Here is a 15,804-nt window from a genome sequence, read left to right on the forward strand (position 1 = left end):
GTGGTCTCCAAGTGAAAAACTTGCAGTGTCCTTTAAGCACACCAATAGCATTCTGACTGTTTCAGGATTTAAAGTATTGATGGACATGAACTAACTGTTTTCTACTACTTTCCTTTAGTGCATGCAGGAAATGGGAAATACTAAAGCAAGACTACTCTATGAAGCTAATCTACCAGAGAACTTCCGAAGACCTCAAACAGATCAGTATCCTTTTTGTTTTAGCTTTCACATTGAAATGACTTTTAATGCAACTTAGATGTTATGACTGTTTCGAGGAACTGGTACATTTGGCAGCTTACCTTATTTATTTCATTGATATTGTTGTATAAGAAATGACGGTGGAAGTTGGGAATGGTTCAGGAAAGGTTTAAATTACTTCAGTTATAGCAAATCTACTTTGTAATGAGATTTGGCAAGACCCATTTATTTTTGCTTTCAGAACAGGTGACTTCATAAATTCCCTGTATGTAGGAGTTTAGAGTGATACTAGAGAGCTTTTGAATATTCTGTCTTTTATCTTGAATAACTGCCAGCTGAAGTTAGAAGCATTTGAACAGGAAATAATGAGCTGAATGGTGAAGTAAAATAAGCCACTGAATCTTACTCAAGTGAAGTATGGATTTTTTCCTCTAGATTAACTATTCTGTAATGTTTTGGAGTTGAAGTGTATACATTCTATGAAGTGGGTGAGCAAAGACAACTAGCACGGGAATATCTAAATAAACCAAACCTTCCTGACAGCCACCACTTGTGTTGGTGTGTGGTTATCACCATGTACCTGGAAGGAGAGGGTTGGAAGAAGAATTGTCTACTGCCAATAAATAGCTTTCCTCAAAAAATACCTTTTTTGAATGTACCGAATCATTAGGATAATGTTTAATGGCATTAATTTAGATTTGTATTAGCTCCTGATGTAGTGAAGTTACTCCACAGGTAGGATTTGCTTCATCTGATCTTACTGGAACTCTTTAACTGTAATGAGATCCTAAACACCTACTGTTAAGTGAGCTGAATCTTTCCTCAACTCTCTTAGCCTGATGATGATACAGGCTATGGAGGCTGACAAACGGACTTAATTGTAACTGGATCTGAATTTTCCTTTTCTATATCCAAAAGTGATTTTGGTTCTTCTGTTTATTAGATACTATGTTCAATATGCTATGCGCAGAAGATTTTTTTTTTAAGGGTTAGACTCCATTATAAAATGCACTTGAGAAAAACAGATATGTTTTTCCATATTGCAGTAGCTTTTAAATTAAACATACATATGCATAAGAACAAAGTAACTGGAACCAGATAGCACTGTAATATTCCAGCTGTAATATTCTAGAACTTTTTCAGCCATAAGACTGAAATACTTTGACTAAAACTTATTCAAAAGTGGATCTTGAAGATGTATATTTTGTTCTTACTGCAGCTAACTTGAATTCACTGGTGCTATTGCAGGAGAAGCAATAATGCTGTACTCTAAGCTTTTCTTGTCAGATCAGAACAAAAGTTTCATTTTTAGACTTTCAGAATAATTCCTTTGACACTGTATACCTTGAAATAATTATATAGCTTTTTGAACAGTTGTCAGTTTCTAAGTAGTGGACTTGGTCAGTTGAATATATTCCATTGCATGTGTTTTCTTTATTAAAAATACAGTGCCAGGAGAGAGGATGCCAACATTTTTGTTTAATTTCTCAATTTCCCCATAACTTTGGCAGCTACTTACCTGCTTGACATTCATGACAAGCTGTTGTGTTATGGGCTTTTTTGCCTTTCCTCTTTGCCCTTTGTATCACTGTAAAATCAGCATTGTGTCTCATCAATATTTTGGTTATGAATATTCTCAATATTCTGAATATTCTTTTGGATGAACTCTGAAACCTCTTTGCATGTAATGATCGCTTGTGTATATGTTCTTCTACATTAGCGCTTAACTTCCTGTAGCACTATAATATACTTATTTTGGGGTTTTGGATAGTAGAATGGAGACACAGGAGAAACGTGTATGTGGGATCTGCCCAAAATCTCTGGCTAAAGGTCCCCCATCACTTCTGCTTCTTAATCACAAGACTGACCTTTCTGGGCATTTTTTTTTTTATTATTATTCTTCCCTTGTACTTCACAGGGATGCTGTGGTGTAGAAGCTAACTTTGAGGATCATCTTGATGGTTTTTTGTATGGCATCTTTAGCTTCCTGTTTCAAAGTGTTTTTTTCCAAGAGTACAGTGAATCATTTTTTTGTCTCTTCATTTTACTCACTTAAAACAGTTTTGGCATGCGTTGAGGTTGTTTTAAATTCTGTTGTTAGCAAGAACATGGTAGGTTATTGATCTATAGAAACTTATGTAGTCAAGAAATGCATGCATATTGAAATGGGGTAACTTGAATAAAGTGGATATTTTTCAAAATGCACAACTTAATACCTCAGTGTAATAGCATTCTGAAAAACTAAACCCTATGAAAGTTAAATACTTATGGTTCTGTATTAATAATTTTCAAATTAAAACTTTCTAATTGTCTGAAATATCAAGTGTGCATTCTGGGAAACTGCTAAAAATAGGGAAATATTTATGCAAAAGAACTAAAATATCTAACACCGAAATCTGAGCAACCAAAGCTTAGAACACTTTACAAAATAAATGTGCCATCTGAAAATGTTAATTGTGGCAAATAACTAAGACTTTTTATTTGAAGAAAGGATAGGTTGCTCTAAGGTATTTTATAACAATCAAGTTTTGAATATTTTTGTTTAGGTCTAAATTAGTTATAATTTAATACAGTTATCCAGTTACAGCCTAAAAGCATGGGAGAAAATTAAATTCACTTTTTCTGTCTCCTCCCCCAACTTAGATAATATAGCGCAGTAATTTGTACTGCAAGTTGAGAATAAACTTTCTGAGGGAATCCTGTTTAGTCTTTGCTAAATTTCAAAAGTTGTGGGAGTTGCATATTATACAAGTTCCATTCATCTGTAATTTGATAATATACATTGATTTTTTGGCAAAATGACAGTCCTTTGGTATGTGTAAAGAATAATGCGACAGTAGTACTGAGATAGTTGCATGTTCAAAGTGCTCAAGATGCCCTTGAGAATGTAGATATATTTGGAAAGAAGTAGAAAAGAATGTTTTGGTTTTTGCAACTTTTACGAAGCAATGTCTTCAGGTGATGTTTGCATACAATTTGAAACTAATTGTGATTGTTGCTGATATAATTTGATGCACAGAATGAAGGAACTGAGTGCTCAGAGTTCAGTGTTAATCTTAAGAGGCAGTACATGGGGCTAAGGTATCTTTCCGTGGATTGAGGAAAAATTGCTGCGGAAGTTTAAGATGCAATGAATCAGAGCTTCCACAGTTGCAACTTCAGTTTCTGAATGGATAATCACATTGCCAAACAAATTAGTTAAAATTTATTCTACAGGTACCAGAGAATCAGCTTTACTAAAGTTAAAAGTGTTCACATTGCTTTGGAAGAGCTGCTTTATGCAGCTGAGAGAATAATTGAGGAAAACAACTAGTTGTTCTTCTTGTGTTTGAGCTAGTGAGTTGTCAGTTCTGGTCTTCTACATCAGTATGCTTGCTGCTATTTCCACCTTTGCTTCAGTATCTTTTTATCACTAGTTTTAGTTTTCTTTCCCTTCCACAGAGATGTTTTTTAGAATAGGAGGCTCTCGTGGAGGACTTAATGTTCTCAGAGAACTGTTTATGATCAGCTTTTGACGGATGATATAATTTGTGCAAATCAGAGAACAGGTACATATATTTCACCTTTTTTGTGAAGATAAAGTGTTTTTTCCCCATGTTATGATGGATAACTATACTTTAATTGTTTACCATATATGCATACCTTTGTTCAAGTATTTGCAGTACTGCAGCCCTGTATCTTACAAATACCAAGTGAAAATATCCTAACTGGAACACTGAGTTACTTCTAGTATATCTTTCTCATATTGTTTCATTAAGAGATTAAACTGCTTAATTCTCTGTAGTAAAAATAAGCTATTTTTGGATACTGTAGTAGCAATTTTTCTGTGTAGAGCAGTTTGTTTTGTTGTTTTAAAATGACAAAATGAGATGGAGCAAGAATCTGGTGCAATTCTTTAATTTGAATAACCTGTCAGCTTTTTAGATTAATGTTGCTATTTATCTGAATGTGCGTTTTCCTTAAACTGGCTACTTCCAGAGCTGTGGAATTTTTCATCAGGGATAAGTACGAAAAGAAGAAGTATTATGATAAAAATGCAGTTAATGCCTTCAATGTAAGTAAACAGTTTCACCAAGAATTCTGTCACTTTTCTTTTTTGAAAGCTACGTAAGAGAAATGTAGAAAACATTACGTATGTTAAAATGTCTTTTACAGTCAAAACCTTTTTGATACAGAACTAAATGCTTTCTTTTGTATCTCTTGAAAGCCATTGCTAGGTTCTGTAAGTTCAACAGACGTTGTCTATTACATACATAACAGGAAAGCGTTATGATCCAAAAAATAGCTTGCTTCCGACTCTTTATATTGTGTTTTTTTCTGTTTCAGTGATGGGTAGTTCTTCAACAGTATACTTTGAGTCCTTTCTGAGTATATTCTTCTGTGTTACAGGGGTAAGATAGTTACTGTTTCTGGTGACTTTGGCTTCCTTCATTCTCTGTAATACCTTGATGAGAAGTCCTAGGGTGCGTTGGGCCCCTCTTTCTGAGGGTCTAATTGCTCTGCCGAATTCCAGACTGTTGCTTGCAGTGAGGTGCGCTCTGGTAGCGACCACAGGCAGTATGGCAAACCAGCCGTTTCATCATGTAGCTGTGTGTTCACTACAGTAAGTTGGTGAGTGCTTTTCTGGCAAAGCTGGTCTGAAAATGTCAGCCTTTACTGAAGTTCACAGCCTTGTTCATTTTTTTGGGGTATGGCAATTTCTGGGGCATACAATCTAGTTTATATATTTTTATTAATATAGGTGTACTTATGCTTAAACACACATTCCTCTATACCTCCATTATTTAAGTATGGCCTGATGTAACTTACTACTCCATCTTACTAGGCAGTAAACTTTGACAGGGGAATGAGTGCAAGGGTGGGTGTAAAGAGTAAGAGTTTATGCTGCCTTTCCCATCTGAGAAAATGGATCTTTGAACGATAGTTTCATTTTAGAAGGAAAAAAACCCAAACCTGGAAACTAGAGAAGTGTTGCATTAATTAAGCATTGTGGAAGTAGGGGGAAAATTGCTTCACTTAAGAGGTAAAATACAATTGTGATTTGAATTACGCTGTCAGTTACCCTTCTTTTATTCCAAAGTAGAAAACAGGAAGAATTGTTTAAAATTGTACTACTTTTAAAAGTTCAAAATATTCCCAAGATCTTTGTAAACAGAGAGCCTAGGTGTCTAATATAGTAGTCCACTGCTGCCTTAATATGTTTGAAGGAGTAATCAGATTTTGCTTTATTGTATTTCAGACTAATATGAATTGCTTACCTGTCATAGCAGCAAGGATAGAATCCAGACAAGCTGAAGAGATGCTTGTTACCGCTCAGGAGAGGGAACACCATTTTATTTCTTCCTACTTGGGGTTTTCTTTCATTGACTAATGTAAATGGCATAATCTCTCTGAGATAGGAACAAAATTCGATCATGAAATATTTTAGTGATAGTAACTCATACACACTCACATTCACCTGCATTTCTTCAAGGCCACCAAACATCAGGTTTGAGGTAGGCAATCTGAAATCACAGTTACGGCAAAATCCTAAAAGTCCCAGTCTACCGCTTGAACTGGGTTGCCCTCCTTGGCTCTGGCACCAGCCCAGCTCACATCCACGTGTAGTGCTGTGACTGGAACTCAGCGATCATCTTTCGAGTGGCCCCGAGACTGACAGGGAGGAGGAAGAAAAGGGGGAACGGAGCCTGCATTCTGCATGTCCAGTACACTGCTTTTCTGCTCCTGGCTACTGTTGGCAGGGAAGAGGGGATGTTACCCTACACGTCAAGCACATGAAGGTCTGTGGGGAATTTGGGGAAGATCGGGGTGAGGAAGGGAACTCTGTGGAGGTATGCATTTCTGTGCCCCTGTGCAGGGGGTGGTGACGGTTTCTAAAAGCTTTCCTTTTGCAGTCCTGATGACATCTGAGACGCCTTCCCTCTTCCCACCCTGCCAGGAGGTGGCTACGATTCCCTGGGAACCGAGGGGCGGCTGTGGACTTTCAGCCCTCTGCCAAGTGTTTTGGTAGCATCAGAGCAGTGCTAGCACGATACCTCCACGAGTAATGGTCTTGTGAACCGTTCGGGTGGGGTGTCTGCGCTGCGTCACGGCAAGCTCTCTTCTTCTGGAAAATCTCTTTACCGCGCTTACTTTTGCAGAGAGCACAGTGTCCTATTTTTAATCGAAATCAGCATTGTTGGGGTGACCTGTGAGCTTTTTAGCACACTTACATTTTGTCATCGCCTTTGAAATAGGTGTAGAATGCCTTCTGCTTGGGTTAGGACCAGTTTAACTTGGAGATGCGTATGTTGTCATTTGGTAAAATGAATCCCTTCTGGGTAGGAGCAGGTTACAGAAGTGCAGAAACAGGCTTGCTGTGCCCTAAGGGTTGCTTTCCTTAACCAGGTAATTTCACTGAGGTGGCATTTAAAAATTTAAGGGTCTTTCCCATATTTTGTCCACTGTTACAAGTTGCTTGTGGTAAAAGCTTCCTGTATCATAAAAGTTGTTTTCAATAGATTCTCTTAAAACGTGCAGTACAATATTTCTCTTAGCTTAATTTTGGCACGATCGTAAGCTTTTCAAGTTTGTCTAACAGTACAACATCTCTGTTAATGTATTCTGTCTGTTGCAGCCCAAGAGTATATGTCAAGGTTCACTTCTTGGTTCTGTGATGCTTAGGATTCATGTATCTTTTCTTTTCTTACAAATTTTTTATTTATAATTGTTAATTCTATGAGATGTTTTGTGTTCTGACAAGACTAAATTGTTGTATTACTAAATTTGGCTTTTAGAGATACACACTATAATAACAAAATTAGCTAGTGCAGAGACCAATACTGCCATCAAACATGCAGCCTAAAAGTAGGCAAATATGAAAAATTAAATTATTTTTTTCATGGTTCACTGAAAAGCGATGCAGGATAAAGTTATCGGCAAAAAAAGCATTTGTGGTTTTAATGGCTAGTTACATTTTAAATAGAATAATGCATTTAAGTAGAAATCAGATACACATTAGAAAAATCTAATGCTGACTGAAAGCAGCCTGACTTTAAAAAAATATTTAAAATCTATTAAAATGCATAGATTTCAGAGTTTTCTGATCCATCATTATTGGGAAAATGTGAAATGCTGGTTCTATGTCACTGCTCAGGACTAAATGAGAGTTACAATTTACTCAGCTGTTCTAAGTGGGTTATCAGTAAATAGTTACTCTTGTTTTCTTGCTCAGACTCAGTGCAGGCTTGTGACTTATTTTATAGAAGGCCCTGAGAGGCTGACACCCTTAAACAGTGGTATATTTGTCTTTTTTTGTTTTGGGTTGGTTTTTGTTCTTTTCTGTTTGGTTTTTTTTTTTTGTGGGTTTTTTTTGTTTGGTACTGGGAAACACTCTGGTACCAGTTAGGCCTAATTATTTACCACAATCTTGGGCTTTAGCCTTAAGAAAAATCTTCTGAATGTAGCAGGAATGGTAGCCCCAGGTAGGCAAACTATGGTGCTCTGGGTCAGGTTAGATGTAGGTAGGGAATTTATGAAAGTAATCACACTATGCTTGTCCCTTCTTTTCACAGGTGTACTTACTTCACATGTACTTTAGGTGAAACAAAAAGTAGGAGCTCCAATTCGGATTAAACAACATAGCTGGGGAGGGAGCCTGGGAAAAAATATCAATGGAAATTATGTATTCCTTGCTTTTTACCAACACTGATAATACAGTTAAAATCAATCTGATATTTTAAGGAATATGGATGTGGATGAGTTTTATGGGTGCCTTTCAGGTTTTTTGGAATATTTATACTTTTTTAGATCTTAATTGGAACAGAAACCTTTTTGTAATCATTAGACAAATTTTTAACAGTTATGTATGTGTTTGCTGCTTCATTTCTTGTAAGACAAGAAGAAAAAGTTTTAGGAAAATGTCTAACAATGCATTTGTAGAAATACTTTATTTCCAGAGTATTTGAATATTGCCATTTAAAAATTTTTTTTCCATTTAGCTGCTGTTAAAGTACCAGTATTTACTTTTAATTTTTATCCTGATCAATGAAAAGAGAATTTTGAATAAATTAGCCTACGTAGGGAGGCAAACTGATTTTTTTTTTTTGTACTCCATGGAAATACCTTCAGATGCATGTCAGCCCTTTGAAAAACTTATAGTTGAAATGATCAGTAAATGCTTAGATACAGTTTTAGGGTTGTCACGACTGAAACTGTGAAGACAACTGTATGGTATTTGATATTTAGGAAAATGTATCCTTATTATTAAAGCATATTCCATTTAAGCAGTGTAGGCAATGACAGAGTTAGAAGTAGTATTTCTCAAGCCACTGCCTGCCATAATTCTTTCCCAACATTAACAAGAGTCACACCGGTATAAAAGGTAACACTTCCTTTCTCAGAAAGTAGTTCATAGTCCTACTGTGGTGACACCTTGCTTTGTCAAGACTTCTAAAGACCGACTGCTTGAGAAACCCAAGTCTCTTGATCTGGCCAGCTGCTTTCCTGTTTTCCTTTGGTATGAAGTAATTTTGAAACATTCAGGACTTCATGGTTTTTTTTATGCTTTTTATGTATGCTTAAATTTTAAAAAGAGGAATAGTACAAATGAAAACACTTGAAGCTGACAGGATATTACAGGATATATATTTGCTCTGTGAATAACAGATGATTTGGTACTGTTAACAGCAGGAACTTTTTATGCTCTTTGAGGAATCAACTTAGGAGCAGCAGTAGCTGTTAGTAAAATGAACTTGTTTTAAATATCCTCAGCATAATACTGTCCTAGAATTAATTTTCTGCCAAACTCTCTTCTCGATTTTTAGGCATACATAAGCTGTGAATGATGCAAAGTATACCATAGAGTCTAATAAAACAAACTTCACATAGTAGTGAAACATTTAGGGCATCTCTATAAATGTGATGCATCTAAGATACGGTAGCATGAGCAATTTGCTGTCCAATATGCTATACTGTTTGAGTTCATTTATCCCTGAAAGCTTGTACAATGCAATTGAGAGCTTGCGTCCCATCTGTAGTTAACTACAGACAGTTACTATAGGTCAAATGGTGTGAGGTAATTCTGTATGTTGAAACTCCTCTTCAGGTGGGTGCTGACATGAAACTGTTCAGGAATATCTTTCCACTTTAGACTTGTACCCGATTATCACTTTCAAGCATATGCAAATCCTTTTATATTCATCATAGGTTTTTTTTGTACACAACAATCCCAGAACTGAAGGGTAAAGCATGCAAAGCACTTTCTCCTCTAACAGTCTTAGTCCTGAAAGACTGTTGCTTATTAAATCTTTTGTTTGCTTTGGACTCTCATTAAACTCTTTGTGCTCGTTTTGTTTACTGTCTCCTGGAGCACACTTAGAAGAGAACAGCTTGCAATTATACAAACACCTTTCCCCAAGAATCTGAACTTGTATGCTTAAATAAATGACTTGAAGAACTTTTTCAGAATTGTTGCATAAATACAAGTGGAGCAAATATGAGCCTTGTTGGAGACAGACTTTGGGATGTTTGTTTTCATGAAAGTAATGTCTGAACAGAGCTTTCACTTCGACTGATGATCTCTGTATTGAGTCCCAAATACTTGTAATCAAAGCTATGCAACTGGTAAGGTGGAGGGACAGCTGTTAATGAGGCTCATGATCTTAGATGCAATGGCCAAGTAAACGTTGCTTGTTCTACATTTTTGGGAGTTGGTAAGAATCTCCCAAAATTACTAGTTAGAGGAAGTAAGCTTTGAAGTAGATGATTACATAGTTTACCAATAAGCCAAGAGAAAATGTGTGATTTTTAGAACTGTAGTTCCAGAAAGAATAAAAACTGTCTAAAACACGCTATTGAGTAACTAACAGCTGCTGGGGTGATTCTTTCAGACACAGGACTGCACTAATGAAGGGGTTCCTGGTACCCAATCCAAATCATTTAATTTGACTGTACACGCTGCTAAGTTACAAGTGCACTAAAGTTGCCCAGAGGTTCAGGAAATCGTTTGAAGCAATCGTGTTTTCCACATTTTTTAAAACTTAACACCTCCTCTTTGATGTAAAATAAAAACTGTAAAAAGACAATCTCTCTTAAACTATTGTATATTTTTGCATCTAATACAATGACCCTTAAGCCATACAAGTAATGAGGAGCAGCAGTGAGGTCATTGTGTTGAGTGTAGCTAAAGATTAGCTGTGTAGGTATTATCACAAACACTCTCTGCAGCTTTTAATATAAATAAGTGTCTAGGAGAAGAAAGAGCACAACTTCTCAGAATGCGTATGGAAATTGCCTTGTTCAGGGTGGATGGTGAATCCATTTAAGCAGATTTCAGATACTTTCAGTCTCAAAAATTTCGAACTGGCACAATCTATTCCACTACATGAAGTGGGAATATATTATCATGTCCTGACAATGGTTAGAGACTAGTAAACAAAGTTTCTATATTTAAGAAAGTGTGTGAATTATGTATGGAGCAGAAGTTTCATGTAACTCAAGTTCACCGAAGGAAAACAGTAATGGGTCTACATTTTCTATGCTTTCCTAAGACATTGTGTATAATTCAAGAAGTAGGAATTTAAGACAAGCAATTGAATAAAATGTGATGTGAATTTAGGGATTGTGATGGCACATTTTCCAGAAAGTTATCTTAAAGGACATTAAATCCATAATACATCTACTGCACTAAAATATGTCACTTGGGCACCTTAAGATGGATAAATTGGGGTATGATACGGTACGTGAACAGTAAGTTTATAGTAGCCTGCATTCAGAAGCATTCAGTCATTGGCCTGGAGAGAGGTTACCAGTTACCCTTCCCAATATTGCAAGAATGATAGTGAGCTTTTTTAGTGGTGTGTGAAGAATTTGTGAATCAAGTGATACGAAGTATTTTTGAAAGATGCTAATGAAGATAGGCATCAGTAGGAAGCACTGAAATACCGTACAGGAATTATGACTTGAAGGCAGGGATAGTGAAAGTGCAATAAATTATTTTGTAAGATCATGCTGTTAGAAGGGGTTGAATTATAGAATCACAGAATAGCTCAGCCTCGAGGGGACCCTTGGAGATCATCCAATTCTCCCTGCTCAACGTGGGGTCAACTAGAACAGGTTGCCTGGAGCCATGTCCAGTTGGCTTTTGAATATCTCTGGGGTTTGGAGACTCTGCAACCTCTCTGGCTAACCTGTTCCAGTATTCAACCACTCTGACAGTTAAAAAAAAAAAAAAAAAAAAAAAAAAAAAAAAATTGTTCCATTTCAGTGGAATTTCTTGTGTTTCAATTTATGTTCAATGCCTCTTGGTCCTGGTTCTGGATACCACAGGTAACAGTCCGCCTCGCTCTTTGCTCCCTGCCACTGGGTATTTATACATGTTAGTAAGACTTCTTCCCCCACCTTAGCTTTCTTTCCTCCAGGCTAAACAATCTCAACTCACTAAACCTCTCCTTGTCTGCAAGTCCTTTAATCCTCTTGGTGTCGGTTTGCTGGACTTGTTCCAGTCTGCCCATGTCTCTCTTGTACTTGTGAGCCCAGAAGTGGCAGTGCTGCTAGCTCATGTCCTCCAGCTCCTCTTCTGCGAATCCACTTTTCCAGCCAGCTGACACCCAGCCCATACTGGTGCATGGGGTTATTCCTCCCCAGGTGCAGGATGTGGCCCTTCCCGTTGAACTTGGTGTGCTCCCTGTTGGCTCAGGCTATCAGCGGTGCTCTGAATGGCAGCACACCTACCTGCTGTATCAGCCACTCCTACAAACTTGCCGATGATGTACTCTGTCCCATCGCATGGGTCATTAGCAAAGAAGTTAAATAGTTTTGGCCGCGGTACGAATGCCTGGGTCTACCACTAGTGCCTGCCCTTGAGCTGGACTTTGCCCAGGAATGGTTAAATGAATGAGTTGGAGAAGCCGGGGTGTGGATTTTCAGTATGCTGGCTGCATTCCCAGTAGCTCCCATGTTGCAGGGTCTCGTTTTCCCTGCTTCTATAAGTACTTTGCGTTGAGGAGAAGTTCACACAGCTGGACTGCCTAGCTAGCTACAAGTCACTATGTCCAAGTAAACTTCTGCCAAAGCTGAGATCTGTAGTGACTGCATTGCCAGTTTAACCTGGATCATGAAAATCTAAACGAACCTGCATGCAGCAGGGCAAGCCATTCAGTAGGGAAAAAAAAGTATTTTTCTGAAGTGTTGGGAAGCTCTCACTAAAGACAGTTTTCCCTGGAACAAACACAGAAAACATTGGTTAGGTTGGACAGGGGAAACGGAGGGCACTCCAGTAAGTAAGATTAAAAGCATCTGTTTTGTTTATCCTGTGTCAGCCTTTAATTAAGCCATGGTGACTCTCCATAATATCTCAAGAGGTGGTTATCTAAAGAAGCTAAATAATCTAAAAAAAATGTGGGCAACAATAGGTATGGATGCTCTTGGTTACTTGGAAAAATTATTTTGTGCTCAAGTCTAATACTGTTAAATATATCTGTATTTCCCAGAACATTGAGTAATTGCATTTCTGCTTGATGTAAATTTTATGAACATCTATAGCTCTGCACACATTCAAAACTACAGCTAGCTTGTGCACAAGCTTCACCGTATTTCTGTAACGAGATATGGGCACTCTGAAGGGATGGAGGAGTGGTGAGCGTGTTCAGAATATTGATGGAAGAGCAAGCAGTACTGGTTTCTTTGAAAAGCCAGGTACTGCTGTGTTTTGTGAAACATGGGACACAGTCTTTTTTATGCGGTACACAGCAGTTAGAACACAATAGGGGAGACATTTTAGTAACTTTAAAAAAAGCCTTGCCAGTTAGCCTAAAGTACTTCCACAGAAATTCATAGATACGTGTTACTAATAGTACATTAGTATTCTTACACTCCTTTCAGTATTTTAAGAATAGGCCTCTCTAAAAAATGGCAAGCAATCGGTTGTGCGTTTATATGCATCTACTAGCAGTCTGTAATTGCTACTGCTTTAAAATACTAATTTTAGCGTTGTCAACATTTGTTAGAGATGTGCAGTAATAAAGTCAAAAGTCTGCTGAAATAAGAAAAACGTATGTAGTAGCTGAACTTAAAACCTGTCAGGCGAGTGTAGAGTAGTCCTCTTTAGGTTATTTCCCTATATGTTGTGTGCATATAAAATGGCCACTCGAGGGCACCTTTGTATTTGGTTCAGCTGCTGATTTCCTGAATATATTGACATGGTTTGATAGCGCACTCATTTTTTAATCTCTTGAATGTTCTGAGTGATAGCACCCTGAATTTCATATTTAAATGGAAGCTTAAGATAGGATTTTTTAAAGCTTTCACTTGAGTCCTTTTTAATAAAAGGCTAAATAATAACATGCATTACATCAAGAGCAGGATCTTGGAGAAACTACAACTGAAAGTTGGTGAAAACTTTATTTAGTACATTGACCTTAATGACCAATAGTGTTTGTATGACTCTTATCTACCATCAGAAATATGTTAGTACGAACTGAAGTAAAATCATTCTGAGATTTTGTGTCTTACATTCTCTGATAGCTTCATTTAATGCTTCTTTTAGGCTTACTTTTTTCACTTGAAATAGTAGTCTGGTGCCCAGACTACATCGAAGGTATTGGGCCAAATACTGTTTGTATTGATGCTTTTACATGAAATATTAATATAGTGCGTATTTGGATAATGCCACTACTAAGTAATAACTTAATAAATACTACAGAAGTTTTTAATGGAGAAAAGGGGGACAAGTAACACATTGCCATGTAAGAGGGGCAGGGAACTGTAGTGATATTGTAAACCTGCAGATCCTTTCTTTTCGGAACTTATATTTTTTGTGAACCAAAGAGTCTCTCTCAGAGCATAGGTGAAAATGAATCTTACAGTACTAATGCATATGTATGTATTTTCTTGTTCAGCACTGGACATACGTGATGCTTTAAAGACAGTATAGAGTTTCGTTATGCAAAATGGTTATTTTTACTTTATCAGCTTTGTAAGGAGGAGTCCCAAAAGGCAAACAATGGAAAGAGATTCAAGAATTGCTAAAAATGAAACGATTGCAAGTCTTTTGGTCTGAAACACAATTGAAATTTTGTGGAAATAGGAGTATAAATGTGGGCACTTAAGAAACAGCTCCTTGCTTTCATTCCTTCTTCTAGGCAACCCTAAATTCACTTCTTAATCAAAAGACCCGACTAGTCTTAAGTTACAACTAAAATGAAATATTCAGATGCTCGTTGTCAGTTTGCAGTACATTCTTAATGCACACTAGGTTGTCAACTTTATTCTTTTTCTAGCAGCATGTATGGCTGGTTGCAGGGGTTGCCATTGGTTTTGTCTGGAACTTTAAAGCTCCAATAATCAAGGATGTCTTTGTTCCAGAGCATAGTGCTAACATGCGTTCTCAGAGTAGATCAGTGTGTGCGTCTTTACTTGAATTCTGGAAAATAGCTGGAAGTTTCTTTTTGGATTTTGATGTAGAAATTTAGATTAATTTATTGCTTTACACGTGGGCAAAAGTGGGGGAGGTTTTGGTTGCTTGTCTTTAGTGGTTGTGATGACAAATATTACTCTTAGTACCTACTTGCTCAAATGTCTTTTTCCATTGGATCTAAATTAAACAAAGATACTTTTCTACCTTTCCTGCTGTCTGCTCTTCAGACTTCATAATTGGCCTGTTTTTTTAGAAACCGATACTTAGCTTTTTTCTCTTTGTTTCCACTGGTATATAACAATTGCTTTAAAACTGACAGATGAGAAAAGCGTTAACAGAAGACAATTATTGCTGTGGAATAGTGGGTTTTTTTGCAAACCAGATTTTTTTTTTTTTTTTCTTCCCTACACTAAAGAGGGGATGTCTGCTTGTAAACAACAGTATTTTAGGTACTCTGACTTGAACCCAAGCATGGAGTAGATCTTCCTTTACTGATGCTTCTGATTAGTCTTACAGAAAGAAGTCATTGTTAGTAAAGGCTGATAAATACCCAATAGAAAACGCATATGTTACTTTGCGGGATTACATAGTGCTGCTTTTCAGTGATCTCAGTCTCCTAAAAACCAGTTTTTAAATTATTATTAAAACCTTGCTTGGCAATCCTGAGTGGTGATTAGGGTTCTGCTATAAATATTTAAAGTGCATTTGTGGCTTTCAACTAATTAAAGGCAGTTTCCCCAGGACTGAGTGCAGCACTTACTCCTGGAGAGTTGGATGCACGTACCTGTCATGGGTGAGTGGTTTGATCTGGGAGTTAGTCTACTACTGGCCACGAATGTAGAAATAGGTCACTGAGCAGATGTTTTCTCATTTGCCATTTCCTGGCAGGCTAATGGATCTCTTTTGGCTACAACTGGGAACAGCTTTATGAGCCGCTTTATCACTGCAGGAGTTTTGAAAACAAAGATTTACTGGAAATAAAAGCCAGCAGCGCACAACTTGTTGTCAACCGCTGTTCCTTACCGGTGTTTCATCTGTTCAATAACTAATATTCCCCATAGCTAATGGTACGTCTGTGCTGCAAACAGGACGTAGAAGGTATTAATACTAACTTTGAATGGTCTAACCTGGGCTTTGGCAACAAAGTCATCAGAATAGCATCAAAGCTGTTAAGGGTTGATTTATGCTAATGAGAAGGATTATTTGTTGAG

General features: G+C 37.2%; 1 protein-coding gene across 4 annotated transcripts in view; it reads left to right on the forward strand.

Moving 5' to 3' along the window:
• The window catches only part of SMAP1 (small ArfGAP 1), an 88,869-nt gene that overhangs the window by 26,095 nt on the left and 46,970 nt on the right, over positions 1-15,804 (forward strand). For all 4 annotated transcript variants that reach the window (XM_049818194.1, XM_049818191.1, XM_049818192.1 and 1 more), the window contains exons 3-4: positions 119-204; positions 4,177-4,252. In XM_049818194.1, coding sequence (XP_049674151.1) covers positions 122-204; positions 4,177-4,252 — 159 coding nt within the window. In that variant the 5' untranslated portion in view covers positions 119-121. The remainder of the gene's footprint in view (positions 1-118; positions 205-4,176; positions 4,253-15,804) is intronic.

Source organism: Accipiter gentilis, chromosome 15 (genome assembly GCF_929443795.1).
Source record: "Accipiter gentilis chromosome 15, bAccGen1.1, whole genome shotgun sequence".
NCBI classification, from domain to species: Eukaryota; Metazoa; Chordata; class Aves; order Accipitriformes; family Accipitridae; genus Astur; species Astur gentilis.